Source organism: Simochromis diagramma, unplaced genomic scaffold (genome assembly GCF_900408965.1).
Source record: "Simochromis diagramma unplaced genomic scaffold, fSimDia1.1 OVJJ01000361.1, whole genome shotgun sequence".
NCBI classification, from domain to species: domain Eukaryota; kingdom Metazoa; phylum Chordata; class Actinopteri; order Cichliformes; family Cichlidae; genus Simochromis; species Simochromis diagramma.
The window spans coordinates 4,904,756-4,921,163 of record NW_024386860.1 but is presented as its reverse complement, the minus strand read 5'-3'; the positions used below and the strand labels follow the sequence as shown (position 1 = coordinate 4,921,163).

The following is a 16,408-nucleotide window of genomic DNA, read 5'->3' as shown; positions in this document are numbered from 1 at the left end:
AGGCCACAAAACAACACTTTACTGACAGGATGATGGCAGCTGTGCACAGCTATCATCACAATCATACCATACAACTCTGTAAAGCCAATTTTAACATTAATGACTAAAGAAAGCAGTCATGTTGGGATGACTTGCATCTTCTGGCAATTCAGTGTTGCAATCTTTCTCGTTAGCTCTTCGAGGAATGTAATGAATGTGATCCTTATTTCTAAAAGAAACTGACTGTTAATGGATGACTTAATGGGATGATACTGCGCACTGACTTACGGGACAGAGACTGATAGAATCAACAGGCAGAGAGGTGTGGGGAAGAATCCAAATGAAAAACATATGCTCTGACTGCATAACTAAGCCTCTTCGGCCCTGGTTGGGAGCGGGAGGATGGGGGTGGGAGCGGGAGGATGGGGGTGGGGGGGTGTTGGGGAATGTGGGAAGCAGAAGGGAGGGAGACGGGTCAGTCAATAGTGAGGTAAAACGTGTGCCTGTGGGAGTGGCCGACGCATAAAGGGAGAATTGAGCGGAGCACTTTCACTTTGAGCTGTGCCTGTGTCTGAGTAGGATACAGAGGGATAGGGAGAAATCCAGGGGAAGAGGTCAGCTCTGGCACTTTATTCATTAATCACTTTTAAGGGACAGAGACAGAGTGGCCAGGAAAATTCTAGGTCAGTAGTGAGAAAGGGAAAGGAGAAAAGATTTAGAAAGGAAAATAGAAAAACAAGGCTTTCAAAGTGAAAGGCTGCAGCCACCCTGGCTTCAAGTGGGAAAACCCAAAGTGAGAGAGCATGTCGATGTGAGGTGACAAGTGGGGCATGTGCATGGAAAGTACCAAAGGACCCTAAGTAAAGAGAAGGGGATGATCTGAGGGATGTGAACAGGAAGACTAAATATCAAGCAGTGAAGAAGAAGAGACAGAAGCCTGCTCTTTCAAAGACCTGTAAAAAAAACCCACAGGAGGAAGCTTCGCCTTTTACAGAGTGACAGTGAAGCTTGCCTGCAGAGTCACTGCTGTCAACAAGAGAAATGGACATGCAGTCAAGATAAAACGATGACACTGCGAGGTGAGAAACTATTATTTTCATGTTAAATTTTTGTCTGTTTTTCACCCTTTTTAAATGTCTGTGGGAATATAGTGAAACAGCAGTCCTGGTTAATGCATAGTGAGATTTAAATGGTGAATCAAAGTTGTTTTTTTGCGCCACTTTGAAACATTACAGCCATTTCTGGTGCCCTAATTAAATTAGAGATGTTGCAATCGTAGCCCAGTGTCTCCTGCTGTTTTCTTTTTTTTAAAAAAAAGAAAGAAATGGCTAATTTACACAGGAAATGATGTCATGTTCTTTTTAGTAGCTATGCAGTTTGAACAAGCTACAAACCACAGAAAGTTTCCAGCAATTATATGACTTGTTTTCTGTGGCTTTCGCTCTTATCATGTCTCCAACAGTTCTACTGTTGCTGTCATTACTAACTGCCCCATGTGGTGGATGTGAGTTTGACCTGGAAGGTGTGAAAAATATCAAAGGGACCATCGATTCGAGTTCAGCAGGCTTTGTAAGTGAAACTCTCTTTACTTCGTTTCTAAATATTTACTTCTATGTCCGTATAGACCTGTGTGGTCCTTCTGGGTATCTGGCTTCTCATCTTTGCCTCTTTTCTCCCTCCTTCAGCGCACAGTGTTTCCTAAGGATTACTATGTGGTGCATCGATATACAAGACACATGCTCTGTGACACCGATCCGGTGAGTTGTTTATATAGGAAGTGCTCATATAGATCTTATATATCCTGTTCATTTTAACCTTCTCCTGAAGCCCACTTGGGGTTTTTTTTTAAAGAGAATAATTACTTGCTTTTTTTCTTTGGTCGTCTTCAACTATAACAAGTCACATGCTCTGTTTAATAACAGTCTGTTGTCCCAAGTGGCCTCCAGCCTCTCTCGTAACACGGTTACTTGTGTGGTTCTTGCGGTGATTTGTCATGTGTTTTACATGCTAGTCCTAATTTTGGGGTTGTTGTGTTGCTCTGTTTTTCCTCGCAGTGTTGCGTGTTCCCTGCTGCGTATGTCCTCCATAATTCTTGGCAAGTGCTCCTGACAAACCTCTGGGAGGAACACTTAAATCACTCTCTTGTTGTGGAACTTACACGGACACTGGATAAAATTATTAGCAAGAACAGAAACATGGAAGTACGTATTCTCTTTTTCTTGTCGTGACATTGCTCGCTTCAGTATCAAGTAGCTGTTTCAAACATGACTTTGTTAGTCAGATTTGTTGTCTTGATAATACTGATCTCTCTTCCTTGTTTCCTTGCTGCAGATGTTTCGGGAGGAGACAGACTTATCCCAGTTCTCCTCAGTGTCTTCCTCTCCAGAAGAACTCCTAAAGTTAACATCAGAACTTTTTAGCCGATGGATTCAAATTGGGTGCCCACCTTCAATTGAAACATGCACCCTGCCCAACTTGCCACCGTCTGTTGAAAGGAAGGACTACAGCCCATCAAGGGCCAGACTTTTAACCACTAGAGCGGTAGACAATATGGAATCTGGCAGGTTTATAGACACACCGCCACTGTCCAGTGGGGTTCCCCCATCATATTCTGCATTTGTTTGGAGCTCCTTATTATTAAGACTCTACTGGTGTTTGCTACCATAGTTGTCAAAAAGGGTCTTATATATATCTTTATAGCACTGATGACTGTTTTCTTAAGTTTTTGTCTTTGTGTTTCGGTGTGGTAAGCTTTGTGAAACTCAAGTGTTACATCTGATGCACAAAATTAGAGCAAACCACCAGTCTCGCCGTCCAACAGCGCTCTGTAAGAGGTGATATCGCAGATGTAATCCAATAGCATCACTATTTAGAGCAAGCTATCTATGGTTTATGTTCTTCTTGCTAATGGGCATTGCCTGCCACTGTTTACAAATGGATGTATATGTATTTACTTTTGTACAGAAAAATAAATTAAAGACATTTAGATATATGCATCGTTAGCTTTTGGTGTAACTTGCCAGTATCCAAAGTCTGTGTTATATTTATTACAGTATTTTGAATGTACATTTACAGTTAGGCTACTTAAGTAAATGTGCTTAAGTGTTGGGATATACATATTTAATTTTTTTTCTTCATTTAAATACACTTTTACGCCACATTTTAGAGGTAAATACTGTCATTTCTCTCCACATTTGTAAAAAATGATTATGCACTGTGGCACACTGAAAAACTCAACAGTTTATGAAGTTGTTAAAATCAGTGCACTGCCAATTACAGCTGTAATGCCTGCATAATGATACTGTAGCCTATGATCAGCACTAACTTATGACATTAATAAAACTACAGTTGCAGAGCAATCACAGGTACAATTCTTGCCAAATTTGCATTTGTAACTTTGCAGTGTGGTACTGCTATTTGCAGCAGCAAAGTATTTAATCAGTCGGAGTTATATGTTTACAGTTTTGTCCCTGCTGCTTTTAAGAGATTACGTTTTGTGTTTAATCTTGCATTCCAACGGCAAGAGTCTGCATTCGTGTGAACTCAACCGTAGATTCTCTTGTAAAGAGGCAGCCTTTGTGTGCAAACTCTTCAAATATATTCTGCAGCTTTAGTTAAAAAAAAAAAAAATTAAATAACTAAAAAGTCTAAGAGATCAGTTGCAGATGACAGAGGAATGTGTGGTGGAACAGCCCGGGATGTTAAGGCTCTTGTCAAAGACCTCGATGAGTAATAAAAGAGCACTTGTCTCTACTTGTACTCAGCTACACGTGAAAGAAACACCTTCGTCCTGACAGAACCCCCCCGAGTAGTTTCACAATCTCTTAAATGTATATGTGAGTGTTTGTTAAAAGAGCAGAGAAGGTTTCAAGAGAATCTCTGGCACAATTTTAATAATGAAATGCAAACACAAATGTAAAAGAAAGAAACACATGCTTAGACAAACGTGTATAAGAGAAATTGCCCGAGTATTCTTATGAATTTAGCATAGCAGCTTTTATGGCAGTTTCCCAACACCCTGATAGAGTCAGTGCAAAACTATCTATAAATTATTGCCAATGAGTAGCTGTGAGTCAAAGCCTGACTTCCCATTAGTGGTGCAGGGGCTGCTGAGCCCCCTGTCAGTACCAGGCTGTGCTGCGTAAGATGTAGTACAGCACATTCAAATAAATCTCATTAAATCACACAATCATGACTCAGAGGTGAACACTCTTTACTGATCGGTGCATGGACACGATCCCAAATGTTCTTAAGCAAAAGGCTAATTATCTTCCAGGGAGGAGACAGAACATTTGCCATGTAGCTAACGCTAACAGTGTCCACGCTAATAATGTTCACGTGATCCTCAGGGCTTACAGTGTGAGACAAACAATTGCAAGCCTGGTCTTTCCTGGCAACAGGGGCTCTTTTGCCAAAGAGGTCAGCTGAATTCCCGTAAACAGGGAGAGAGGGGCGCCGCTGGTGAGGAGGGTGAGCGGCGTTTAAACCACGTGGCCGCTGCCTGTACCGGAAGTACGCCACACCGTGCCTCTGCCAAGATGTCTGCGCCCGGTGAGCACGCCGTGGAGGAAAACGAGATGGAGGAGATGGACGAAGCGGGCAGCGATGAGGACGAAGGGGTGGACATGGAAGAGGAAGGGGCAGAGGGAGAGGAGGAGAAGAAAGTGTACGTGCCCGGGATCGAGCCGCTTGAGCCCGGGGAGGAGCTGGAGATGGACCGCTCCGCGTACCGCATGTATCACGAGTGCCAGACAGGCAAGTTAAAGTCATCATTACTCCCAATGAAGTTCACGCTTCCACCATGTGGGATCTCTGGGCTTAAGTTACCTTGTTGTTTATGTTCAGGTGCTCCATGCCTGAGCTTCGACATCTTAAGGGATGGAGATGGAGACAGCAGGGAGCAGTTTCCCCTGTCCATGCTGCTCTGTGCGGGCACGCAGGCGGACACAGCTCTGAAGAACAGGTACAGGACCACTGACCTTTAACCCACACCTTCATTACTGTCGGCACTCAGCATTTAATCCGAAAGCACCATTTTTAAAGGTCCTGCTCAATAACGCCGGATGTCCTGCACCTCCGTGTGTTTATTTTGGTCGTTTAAACTGGTGTCAGTGGTTAGTTTCACAAATATATTTTAGAGTGATCTGTCATGTTTGGCCTGGAGTAATTTTATCCAGCTGACATTGTGCAAGAGGCAAGTTAAACCCATAAACTCCCCTCATCCCCCCAGTTTTTAAATACATATTTATTCGTAGCAGACGCATTCAGATGGCAGTTGCATAACAACATTTAGGCAAAGTTAAAATGAGCAAACACAGCACCAGAGGATAAAATAATGGCTTGCAAATATTATTTAAGAGCAAGACTAATTAAATAAAGTGATTGCAAAAGGATATTTTTGAAATTTAACAAGAGCAAGTACAAAAATTATAAGCAGAGGGAAGCACTTTTGCAGTGGGACGTGTTCATTTTTGCGTGAGAGGTTGGACTGGACTGTTTTCCACTAATGCTAAAAAGCTTTGTTAGGAAGCTGCATCCATTTGTGTGCAACCCTCCCAGACAAATATAATTCCATATTATTACTAATTGGGTACTTTGAGCCGCTCCCTTTTTCCCAAGGGGTCTGAGTATGCATGCTGATTTGGTATAGCTTTTAGCCCGGATGTCCTGAGGTAACTTTCCAGTTTATCCAAGCTGGGGAATTGTGAGACCTACAGGTTTAAATGTGTTTACTACTAATTTGTTCTAAATACTAGAATTTTTCTCCCTAAAAATGAAGCATACAGTTGTTGGACACTCGATACCACACAGCGGCTTGTTCTATTAAAAATATGCCAAAGGGCACGAACAAGTTTGGCACACAGCAGCTGGCTGCAGCTGCTTGATCCTGGCACAGCTGGGAGTCAGAGTTATGAAAAACATCCAAATCAAATCCAAGTCGGTGAGTTATTAAATTAACACACACTCCTGTACAGCTGTTATAATGGGAGAGATTGGCTGCAGAGACCAGGATGTAACCACGGTAGCTTCATGGCTGGATTTGGGCATTTTAATGCTTTGGCTAGCCTGAAGCGACTGTTTGAGCACCTGTAGTTTTTGGCACTTCCATGGTTTTGTTTTTTTTAGCTGTGGAAGCTACAGAGACAGACACCTATTCATGCTCATATTCACACCCAGCTTTAAGCCACCAGTTAACTGTAAGCTGTTCGACTGTGGGAGAAAGTGAGCTAAAAGAAAACACAGAGCGGCGCCACCCAGTCTGTTGGAAGTCCAAATCCCTGAACCTTCTAGCCGTGAGGCCACAATTAATATTCCATTTTTCTCCCTATTATTACTAGGACAGTTCACAGAATAAAGGCTGGCTTACTCTAATTTTAAAAGTCACATCACTGTAACGCAGCTAATCAGTAGCACAAAGTGAGCGCTTGGTCTGTTTACTCTGGAGTATTGAGTAGGGAGAGTTAAAGAGTTCAAAAAGCTGAAAGCAGGCATTAAGCTTCACCACATTTAGAAGCGACAGCAGCTCAGCTCTGCTGCAGCCATGTGCCGAGCAGTAGAGCTGAACACAGGTATTTGTAGTTGCATTTTTATCCTAATTCATGGCAAAGTTGTCCTAAGACAATGAGTTTATGTAGCAGATTAAGTTGGTCATCTATAGTCTGACTATAGTTTGATCACAGTGTGGGATAAAAACAAACGTGTAGATGTTGTAGAAACTCTGTTCACTCACACTTTCTCATTCATACAACAATAAAAGAATACCAATGCCAGACACGGTGGGCCACAAGCCAGGTTACTGCAAGTGCTGATCCCAAGCTCGAATTAAGGCTAAGGGTTGCGTCAGGAACGGCATTCGGCAAATCAAATATGCAGATTATCAAGGGAGCTTTTTATGTACTGGCCCGGTCAAGGTCCGGGTTAATGACAGGCAGCTGGAGGAAATTGTGCTACTGCTGGGCAAAGAAAAAGGAGGAGGAAGGTCTGCTTGAAGGCAATGAAAAAGAAGGAAAGGTACAAGCGAGGGTGCTAAACTGCCAGGCAGGAGGAAAAGAGGAAGACCACAGAAAAAGGTTCACGGATGTAGTGAAGGAGGACATGCAGACGGCTAATGAGACAGAGGAGGAAGCCTGAGATGGAGGCAGATGTGCTGTGGCGACCCCTAAAGGGAGCAGCTGAAAGAAGACAAAAATAACCATAATTAACCTTAATAATAAGTAACAATAAGTAATACCTGTGAAAGATCCCTGCTTGGATGCCAGGAGGAGACACACATTCATTCAGGTTCAAGACCTCTAATTAGATTAGAGGATGGATGTTTTTACATTAGACCAGTATTGCAGGAGTAGTGGGCAAGACTAAAACTTGAAAATGATTTTAATTTCTTTAAATTTAAGACCTCCAACAACTTCATTCCTTATTTAAAAAGCTGCTTTGTGCAGGTGTCCCCAGGAGGTGTCCTTTCATCCAAAATCATCGCATTATTGCCACGTTTCCATGTGTAGTAATGTTAAATTCCCCTTATTTTCCCATTTTTCCTGTTGTACATGTTTATTGTTATTATTACCAAATGTGTCGTTTATGGCAGAGAAAAGCAAACTCTTTAATGTCTAAGGGAAGATTCTTTTGGATGCTAACATTAAAGCATTGACTCTCTTCACTATAGACCACACCGCAATGTTGTTTTTATTTGTTTGTTGTTTGTTTCCTGTGATGCACAGTTTCAGTTTTGTTCTGATGTCAGCTCTCGTACTGTTCCCCTGAAAGGTCTCCTTTCGGTGGAGACTTCAGTGGTCAATTAAAGGTTATTGGAAAATCTCAAGCACTCAAAGATGACGCACACTGATGCAGGATAGTTTGATTTTTCTTTTTGGACTGGGGTATGTCCCAGAAATCAATGCCAATAAATTAATTGTTAATTAATTGTTTTTTGGCAGACTTTTGGTCATGCGCATGTATAACCTTCATGGAACAGAGAAGGACAAAGAGGAGGAAGAGAGCAGCGATGAGGAAAGTGATGAAGAGGAGGACGACGAAGAAAAGAAACCACAGATGGAACTGGCCATGATGCCCCACTATGGGGGGATTAACAGAGTCAGGGTATGCAGACGTTTATAAGTAAATAAAATCCGTATCTTGTGCATCAGTTTTTCTTAATTCTCTGATGATTCGACTAATTTTGCTTCTTGGCGTCCAGGTGACTCAGGTTGGAGAGCAGTCATTAGCCGCTGTGTGGTCAGACAAGGGACAGGTGGAAATCTTCGATCTCCGATCCCAGCTGGAGGCCGTCCACAGTTCTGCTGCTATGGCTGCGTTCATCAAACAGCAGAAGGAGGCAGCAGCGCTCTTCAGTTTCTCAGGGCACATGACTGAAGGCTTTGCAATTGACTGGTCGCCTAAAGTACCTGGTACGTGAGGCTTATCCTGTAAGACTGCTATACAGATGTGAAAAAACAAAAGCAAAGCAAAACAGCTCACCCTGTGTGGCAACATTGTTTTGTGCAAGCAGCCAGGTCCCTGATTGCACCTGGACTACTTCGTTATCTGATTGACATGATAAAAACAGTCTCCACCTTGTGCAAGATATTTTTGTTCCCATGTTCTTAACTGTGTCTGCCCGTGCAAACCTGTCATCGGGAATCAGAAAAGTATTGTCCACTGCAGGGCTGACACCGGTGTATACGTCAGAGAGGGATCAGCTACGATTAAAAACGTGCAGTAGTTTTAGTGAAAAGATGCCAGTGTGGGCTTTTATAAGAATAACGCTGGAAGGAAATCCACCTTAAAGTGCCGACAAAGAAGAACACAAATTCCTCTTAAACATGTAAACGGGTTGTTTTTATTTGCATGTATTTGAATGTCTTCGAAAGCTGCGATTGACTGAGATAAAGAATTGAATAGATGTCTGTCAAAGATTAAAATGTTAATTGTTTTGTGTTTTGTTGGCAGGTCGGCTTGTCAGCGGGGACTGCAAGAAAAACATCCACGTGTGGGAGCCGCGGGAGGGGGGGACTTCCTGGCAGATTGACCAGCGACCTTTCAGCTCCCACACAAATTCTGTGGAAGATCTGCAGTGGTCGCCTACAGAAGCTACAGTATGTTTGTACACCAACGGTGACGTAGTGGCACAAACTTTGGCAGATTGTGCTCGCTCGCTTGTTGCACCCTTAACCGCAGCGGTAACATTAGTAGGAGTGGCTGTTCTGAATCTTAAGAATTGTGATGTCTATACATTTCTAGGTATCTTCCACTAAGGTTAAGTCCCTGGTGATGTGTGGGTAATTCTTTGAAAAAATTGGGTGCGGTCACGGAGCAGAATTATGGAAACTTGCTGTTAAATGGCACGTGGTAAAAATAGAATATGGTAACACTTGCTGTGTGGCACCACAGAGTTGTGACATAACAAATTACAGCCCAAACTATGTAAATTACGTGAGTCTTAGCGCAGCAGTTAGTCACCAAACCAGTTTGTGACATGTCGATGTTCGTCCTATAAGACTGGGTGTTTGCATTTATGAAAGTATTCTTTATTTATTTTGGATTCTCAGGGCTTTTCAACTTGTACAGTCTTGTCTAAAATTTCTTGCTGCAGTAAGGATCATTAAGCATGCAAAGCCCACCAGAGCCCTCCCCTAGTAAATTCTTAAGAGGAAATAGTTCCTTGTTTGGGAAGGCTGTTGGATCTTATTGTGTTAATAGTTATTGTAAAGTACACTTTTAAAGTATCTGGACTCTCTTTCACCAGGTTTTTGCATCTTGTTCAGTGGATCAGTCTATTCGGATCTGGGACATCCGCGCCCCGCCCAATTCAATGCTCTCAGCCAATGAAGCTCACTCATCGGACATCAATGTAATCAGCTGGAACAGGAGCGAACCATTCCTCCTGTCAGGAGGGGACGATGGACTCCTGAAAGTGTGGGATCTGCGACAGTTTAAGGTACAAAAGAATAAATGGAGGCAATACATCTAAAGATAATTATGTAAGTCTAATTAAACACACATTGCACTCACAATAACAGAACTATTATCAGTGTGCCAACATGTCACTGTGACCCACGATTAGTGTCAAATGGAAAACAATCTTTAGGCTTGTGCCGTCAGATTGTCTCACCTCTTAGTGTTCAGGCCCCACCTAACATTAGTTGTACAGTTGTGTAACAATAATAGCTTTAGCTGTTGCCTCCCTTCTAAATCAGGAAACTATTTTAATATATTTGGTGAAAAAACATTTACATGATTTATTACAGAGAGCTGAATGAGACTTTCACAGCACACAAAGTCCTAGTTGCACCGTATGAGCGACATATTTAACCCTTTCCCCCCATAATGAAGAGTTTAGACACCTCTGTGTACATCGGTAAAAACATGAGCACAGATCACCCTTCTGATGCACACCCAGTCCTTTTGTTCTTCAAGCAGGCCTGAAGCACGACAGTAACTGCTCGGTTCACAAAAAAGCTTCAGTGGTTGCTCCTAGTATGTTTTCAGAGTGAAACCCCACTGAGCTGAAACTGTATGAACAGCTGTCACACCTCACTGCTCTCCTGTTCCTGTAGACCGGGCGTCCCGTGGCCAACTTCAAGCAACACAGCGCTCCCATCACCTCGGTGGAGTGGAACCCCGTGGACTCAAGCGTGTTCGCCGCCTCGGGCGCCGACGACATCGTCAGCCAGTGGGATCTGTCTGTGGAGTCGTGCGACGTGGGCGCCAGGGTGGAGGCGGTCAGGGACCTTCCCCCTCAGCTGCTGTTCCTGCACCAGGGTCAGTCTGAGATCAAGGAGATCCACTGGCACCCGCAGATGCCGGGCATGATGGTCTCCACGGCTCTGTCGGGATTCAACGTGTTCAGGACGATATCCGTGTAGCGTTTGTGCGTTTTAGAGACAAATGGATAGTTTTGCATTTACATGACTGATACACGTGTAACAAGCACTAAGAAGCTTGTAATGTATATAAATAAGCTGTGTATGTAATAATTCAGCTCTTTGACATTTATTTTCCAACAAAGGCACCACATTATGGTCCCGTTTAACTTTCAGCCTGTATGTTTACAGACTTTTGAACTTTTTAAGGCATCACCTGCATGCTTAAAATAAATTTTTGATAACTTGACTGCTCTGTCATTTACTTTTTGAATTGCTAAAGGAAAAAATGAGTTTCCTGTCAAACATCTCTAACCTTTAATATAAATGGAATCATTATGAAAACGATAAAATGAAACACTTTTATTTCAGTATTAATGTGTGTGAAATTTCACTCTCACCAGCAGCTACCTGGTATAGTTGGATCTCAGGCATTTAGCTTTTCAGCAACTTTCCTTGAAACAAAAGCCGAGGCTGGTTTCTATCTTTTTGAAGTCGCTTTATTCTTTTCACTGTAATCTTTGTGAAACCACAGGCTAACGAATGTGTTAACCAGCATTTTCAGCATGAGTTGAATGGTATTTCCCTTTTACAGCATTATGAAGTAACACAACAACAAAAAAAAAAAGCAAAAAAAATAGCAAGTCCACTGCTGCTCCTGATTTAAAATCACATGATTGTCTTTGCATTTTAGTGTTAACCCAGCCCCACGGCCTTAAAGGAACAGCTGTGCTAATAACTGCGCTCTGATATCAAGTCGCATTTGGTCTGAGCCGTTGTAAGATTTGGAATGTGACACATTCACAGTAATTATTTATAGACGCCGTCTCTCGCAACCCTTTGAAGACCTTTTCAAAGACTTTAATAAACATGCAATATGATGAATATGTAATAAGACACTCGTATATCACAGGGTACAATAATGTAAGTGTATAGCTCCCTTTAAAGACATCAAAGACAAAAGAAATTAATTAACGATGCAGTTTAATTTAGCTTCAATCAAACTTTCCGCTGAGCTTTGATTTCTAAAGCAAAAACGTCCAAGAATGAAAAGAAATCAAAGTGTCGCAAACTTTTCACTTTCATTACCAAAACGGCTCACTGATTTTTTTTTTTTTTTTTTTTTTCTTCTGATCAAATATCAAGTCTTCTGCAAATCTGTTACCCTGGTAGATAAAAACAATGTCTTTTCCAGTTGAGCAACATCGTCTCATTAAGTTCTGAAAAATCCAGTTTGAAGTCAGATATATCGTATTTAAACCTCCCATTCAAAAGCTACCGAAAAAGAAAGGTACTCTGAGAACGCAGTCCTCCACCAAGGCCAGCATCCTGTTCTGTAATTTGAAACGAGGTCATCTGGATCCACATTTGGTATGTCCTTTGCTCGTGTTCCAACTCTCCGCAAAGTTTAATAACATTCAGCTTTGTATTTTTTGCGTAATCTGGTTCACGGCCAAATCAACATCTTTGGTCACACATGGTATGTCCTTGGTGGAGGAATGATGAAATAAGGAAAATACAGTATACTTGATTTACTTGACAGCAAAGATTTGTTGGTGTAGTTTATCCCCTATAAACCGATTTCATCATCAAACTCATCTTCAAATGTGTAGCCTCGTCCTTCTTCATCCTCCTCCTCCTCCTCTGAATCAGTCTCTGAATGGCAGCTGCCAACCCTCCTCCTGTCCAATGGGGTGACCCCTTCATACTCGGAGCTTTGTGACGAGGCAGGACTGGGTGGCAAATCTGCATTGTGATTGGTGAACTCAATTTCACCTCCATCAGCTGGACTTTTGCCTTTCTCGCTCTCACTCCTCACTGGGCTATTACATGCTTCCAGATCCTGATCCTCTTCCTGGAAGTCAAACCCTTGACTTTCTTCCTCTTCCGATGCCTGACGAATGATCTCCTCCCGTTTATCGCTGAATCTCACCTTTGGTCGTAACCCCTTTAGCTTCATCCCGTTCACATCTGGTATCCTGCTGTCTTCCACCTGGATTCCTTCATGCTCTGCCAAGTTCTTCCCATTCAGCTCTCTCTGCCTGTTCACAGACATCGCCACAGCCCCTTTCCCCTGCTTTGTTTCCACTACCTCCTGATTAGAGTGGAGCCCCAAACCATCCATTACGCCTAGTACATCTCCAAGCATAGATGGACCCAGGTCCAGGTCTAGGTCCAGGTTTAATGACGACACTGAGTCAGAGTGCCGAAGCTCATTGTTCTGCGGGCTTTCTGGTGCATCTGCATTAAGATCACTGTGGTAGGAAGAAGAAGAAACAATCCCAGGACTCGCCGGGTCAGGTTTGGGTGAACTCGGGCCAAGAGTGGACAGGAAAGAGGTATCGCCAAAGGCGTCTCCTCCCCTGCCGATGTGCATCGTGTGACGAAAATCACCCAGCGGGGCTGAGATCATGGTAGGGTCCAGGCGAGAGGCCCGGGATGATTTGTGGAGTGGCATGACTGTGAAGAAAGGCAGGTAAAGGAAGGAAGAAGGCAAAAATTAAAAGGAAGGATGAATTATTCAATTGTTTTGTTATGACAGCACTTCCTGAATGAAGACACAAAAAGAACAACAACTAGTGAATGAACAAAAAGTTCAAAAAGCACGTGTACAATGGAGGGCTCCAGTGATAGGACAGGCCAGTCTGAAAATCCACCATGTTGTGCAATATTGTGGGAAACCAGTGAGCGTTTTGGCACTGGTGCAGCTGTGAAGGCCATGCTGAGACTTGTACTTGAAGAACACTTTGCAAAGTTAGCACATACTTTTCTCTGCCCTCAGGGGTGTTTGTAGACAAAACCACGGTTAAACAGTTTCTACAAAAGTAGATCTCTAAGTTAAAAACAACCGGTGGACATTAGATTAAACCCTGCTCCTGCTGAGATCATTATAACATTATTTAATTCAAAAGAAGGGCTAATTAATGGAATAAGCGCTAGCCATTACTGCACATTATATTTGTTAATCTCTCGAGTCACCTTTATAACATGTTATACACTCTGACTGAAGCCAGTCTCCACGTTTGGCTGCAGTTATGGGTTTAGCAGGGGAGGGGGCTGCAGGCCTGTAAGCCCAACCCTCAAAGTTTTCCAATAACAATTCAAAGTAAATGTTCTTTAGATAAATATACAGCTCTAAGAAGTATTGGTAATGGGAGATGCGGCTATTGATAAACCAATCAGAGAAGCGTGTGGATCAATGTAAAACTCAGCTTATCAACTGAGTGTGGGCGCCACCAAAACATGTAAAGTATTCAGAAAAAAACTTACTTTAAAGCGTGAACTCTGGTCTTTGGTTGGCTCCCTCTCCACTCTCCAGCTTTTTCATCTGGCTTTTCGCTTTCGCTTCCCTCTCAACTTTTCCCTCGCTCTTTTTTCTCGCCGTCGTCCGCCTGTGTGAGTTTTCTTTTTCTTTTTTTTTCCTCCAAAGGGATGGGCACGGGCTGAGGAAGTGACGCGCCAGTTATTGGAGCGAGCTGGATCAAAGTGCTGACGACTCTATCGCACAGTGTTAAATATAAACCAGACCTGCTGCCCGGTTTGTGTTCACAGTTAAACTGATTCAGAGTTTCTGTGAATGAGTGAGTTTAGTTACAAATGTAACGAATGGCTCCTGTCACGAGGTGTGCGTGTGTTTGATCTTTTTAAGGGAATGTTGCCAACATGTAAATACTGCTAAAGAAAAAAAACAAAACATCAGTCTTGCTCACTAACCACACATTGGGGTTCGTTTCTTCTCATTTTACTTGAAGGACCACCTAACTTTTTAATAGCTAGCAAATTGCTTCTGTAGCTTTATTTACTATTTAAAATAAAATAGAAATGTATAATATAAAAAATATGAACGAAATAATCGTTTTATCTTTTTTTTTTTTTACATTTATTGTGTTTTGTGCTATATAAGACTATATACACTGTATACAAAAGATCTTTAGTTATTAGCTTGTTTATTTTGTTTTATTTCACTTTTTTCTATTTGATTAAGGTCATTCGTTTTATTTATTTCTTTATTATTTTTTAACAGTTTATTATTTTTTTCCCCTTATTGAGATTCTTTTCGTCATATTGAATTTTTTCTAATTTAGCTCTGTATTTACTGATTTCAGTTCTTGGGTTATGGATTGTGTTTTATTTTTGGCTGTTATAGCACAGTATTTTCCCAACTTTGGGCACATCTTAAGTCTTTTCTCATCTTACTCTCTACTGTCCAACTTTCCAACCTTTACCATTCAACCCCAACCATCTCAACCTCACGAGACTCCAGCTCTTATTTGTTGTTTCCATTTTTCATTTCTCCTAGCTATTTGGGATTAATTGGGTTTGATAAGCAGAGAAACAAAGCATCATCTAAGTAGTGCACTTGTTTGGCTTCATTTTAAGATGAGGATTAATAAAAAAAAAATTCTTAAATGTGGCAGTTCTTTCTAGAGAAATCAGAAATTACTCATGAACACAACACAATCCAATTAATAGACAGAGCTGTCTTCATATTCCCTGATTTAAGATTAAAAGCTCTTATTTATCAATGTAAGTGTGACATATGCTGCTGTAGTGCTCTGTCGACCAATTAAAAATTGTACAACTTTATCAAAAAAAACTTCTCCAAGATTGCTAAAATGCTTCAATTCCTAGACAAACAGCACCTCAGTTTTACCTTCTCTGTGCTGTGTTGACATCTTGCACACTGTTTTAACTCAGTTGAGCTACACAAGCAGCAAACAATTTTGATGTCATGCTGAATGATGTAGGGTGGACAGAATACCTGCAATTATGTTTTCAAAGGAATGCAGTCACACAGGCCGGTTGACACACTCATATTTTTGAAGGGTTTCCACCTTATAATTACTTCACATAGCTAACCACATCATTTACATGTGCACTAAGTCAGGATTCATCTTTTTAAAATAAAAAAAAAAGGCCGGACAAACCCTGACTTTGGGCCGACAACGGGAGTAGAGCAGAGATGCTTTTTAGGATAGTATCAGACTTCCTCCCCTGGGTAAAAGCAAACAGAAACATTACCACAGCAAGGTATTCATACAATAGGACCGGTTACTGAGTCATTGTGAGTGATTTCTCGTCACAAATGCCAAACATAGTTTGGTGATGATGTAGCCAACGAGCTGCTCACTCAGCCTTAGGCACATTTTCCTTCACCGTGAGAAATGAGAAGTGAGGTATTTGTTTTCAAAAGCTGCACCCTTAAAATGAGATTACTCGTTGAAGGCCTACTTTTTACTTTACATTTAAGATGAAAAGGAGCACTTCTGTTTTTTTTAATTAATGTGTCAACAATAAAAGCAACGCAGCAGCATGTCTTTCTTTCCTTATCAGAGTTTAATGTTTGATAGCATCATGCCCCCAAGATTAACCCCATGATTTCTCCTTTAACACACATCACGACTTCATTGTATGCTGACATGTATGATGATTTTCAGAAATGTTCATTCAAGAGAGTCTTCTAAAGACTCTCTTGAATGAACATTTCTGAAAAGTGTGTGTGTGTGTGTGTAGTGGTGGGGGGATTTCTGGAAACGACTAAGGCAGGAAATGACTCGCCTCCCCTCAGT

General features: G+C 41.8%; 3 protein-coding genes across 3 annotated transcripts; 2 read left to right on the top strand and 1 right to left on the bottom strand.

Annotated features, from left to right (window-relative positions):
- The first annotated feature begins 517 nt into the window (after window positions 1-517).
- zgc:174888 (uncharacterized protein LOC558116 homolog) lies at window positions 518-3,338 on the top strand. The gene is made up of 5 exons (XM_040029917.1): window positions 518-1,058; window positions 1,442-1,548; window positions 1,665-1,736; window positions 2,034-2,180; window positions 2,311-3,338. Exons 1-5 carry the CDS (start codon window positions 1,046-1,048, stop codon window positions 2,644-2,646), a joined length of 675 nt encoding a protein of 224 aa, XP_039885851.1. The 5' UTR covers window positions 518-1,045; the 3' UTR covers window positions 2,647-3,338.
- A 955-nt stretch (window positions 3,339-4,293) lies between these two features.
- Window positions 4,294-11,088, top strand: grwd1 (glutamate-rich WD repeat containing 1). The gene is made up of 7 exons (XM_040029915.1): window positions 4,294-4,734; window positions 4,825-4,942; window positions 7,914-8,076; window positions 8,174-8,384; window positions 8,926-9,071; window positions 9,722-9,913; window positions 10,533-11,088. Exons 1-7 carry the CDS (start codon window positions 4,518-4,520, stop codon window positions 10,839-10,841), a joined length of 1,356 nt encoding a protein of 451 aa, XP_039885849.1. The 5' UTR covers window positions 4,294-4,517; the 3' UTR covers window positions 10,842-11,088.
- Window positions 11,089-11,922: 834 nt separating this feature from the next.
- On the bottom strand, window positions 11,923-14,334 carry cdc42ep5 (CDC42 effector protein (Rho GTPase binding) 5). Its single transcript, XM_040029916.1, has 2 exons — window positions 14,109-14,334; window positions 11,923-13,298 (listed from the first exon to the last, which is right to left on the bottom strand). Exon 2 carries the CDS (start codon window positions 13,294-13,296, stop codon window positions 12,409-12,411), a length of 888 nt encoding a protein of 295 aa, XP_039885850.1. The 5' UTR covers window positions 13,297-13,298; window positions 14,109-14,334; the 3' UTR covers window positions 11,923-12,408.
- Between the last annotated feature and the right edge of the window lie 2,074 nt (window positions 14,335-16,408).

Bases quoted from the DNA above. Each gene is read 5' to 3' on its own strand.
- grwd1 (XM_040029915.1), top strand. From the start codon at position 4,518: ATGTCTGCGCCCGGTGAGCACGCCGTGGAGGAAAACGAGATGGAGGAG. The intron at 8,077-8,173 runs GTATGCAGACGT...CTTGGCGTCCAG, and splicing joins GGGGGATTAACAGAGTCAGG to GTGACTCAGGTTGGAGAGCA. The intron at 9,072-9,721 runs GTATGTTTGTAC...CTCTTTCACCAG, and splicing joins GGTCGCCTACAGAAGCTACA to GTTTTTGCATCTTGTTCAGT.
- cdc42ep5 (XM_040029916.1), bottom strand. From the start codon at position 13,296: ATGCCACTCCACAAATCATCCCGGGCCTCTCGCCTGGACCCTACCATG.
- zgc:174888 (XM_040029917.1), top strand. The intron at 1,737-2,033 runs GTGAGTTGTTTA...TTTTCCTCGCAG, and splicing joins TGCTCTGTGACACCGATCCG to TGTTGCGTGTTCCCTGCTGC. The intron at 2,181-2,310 runs GTACGTATTCTC...TCCTTGCTGCAG, and splicing joins GCAAGAACAGAAACATGGAA to ATGTTTCGGGAGGAGACAGA.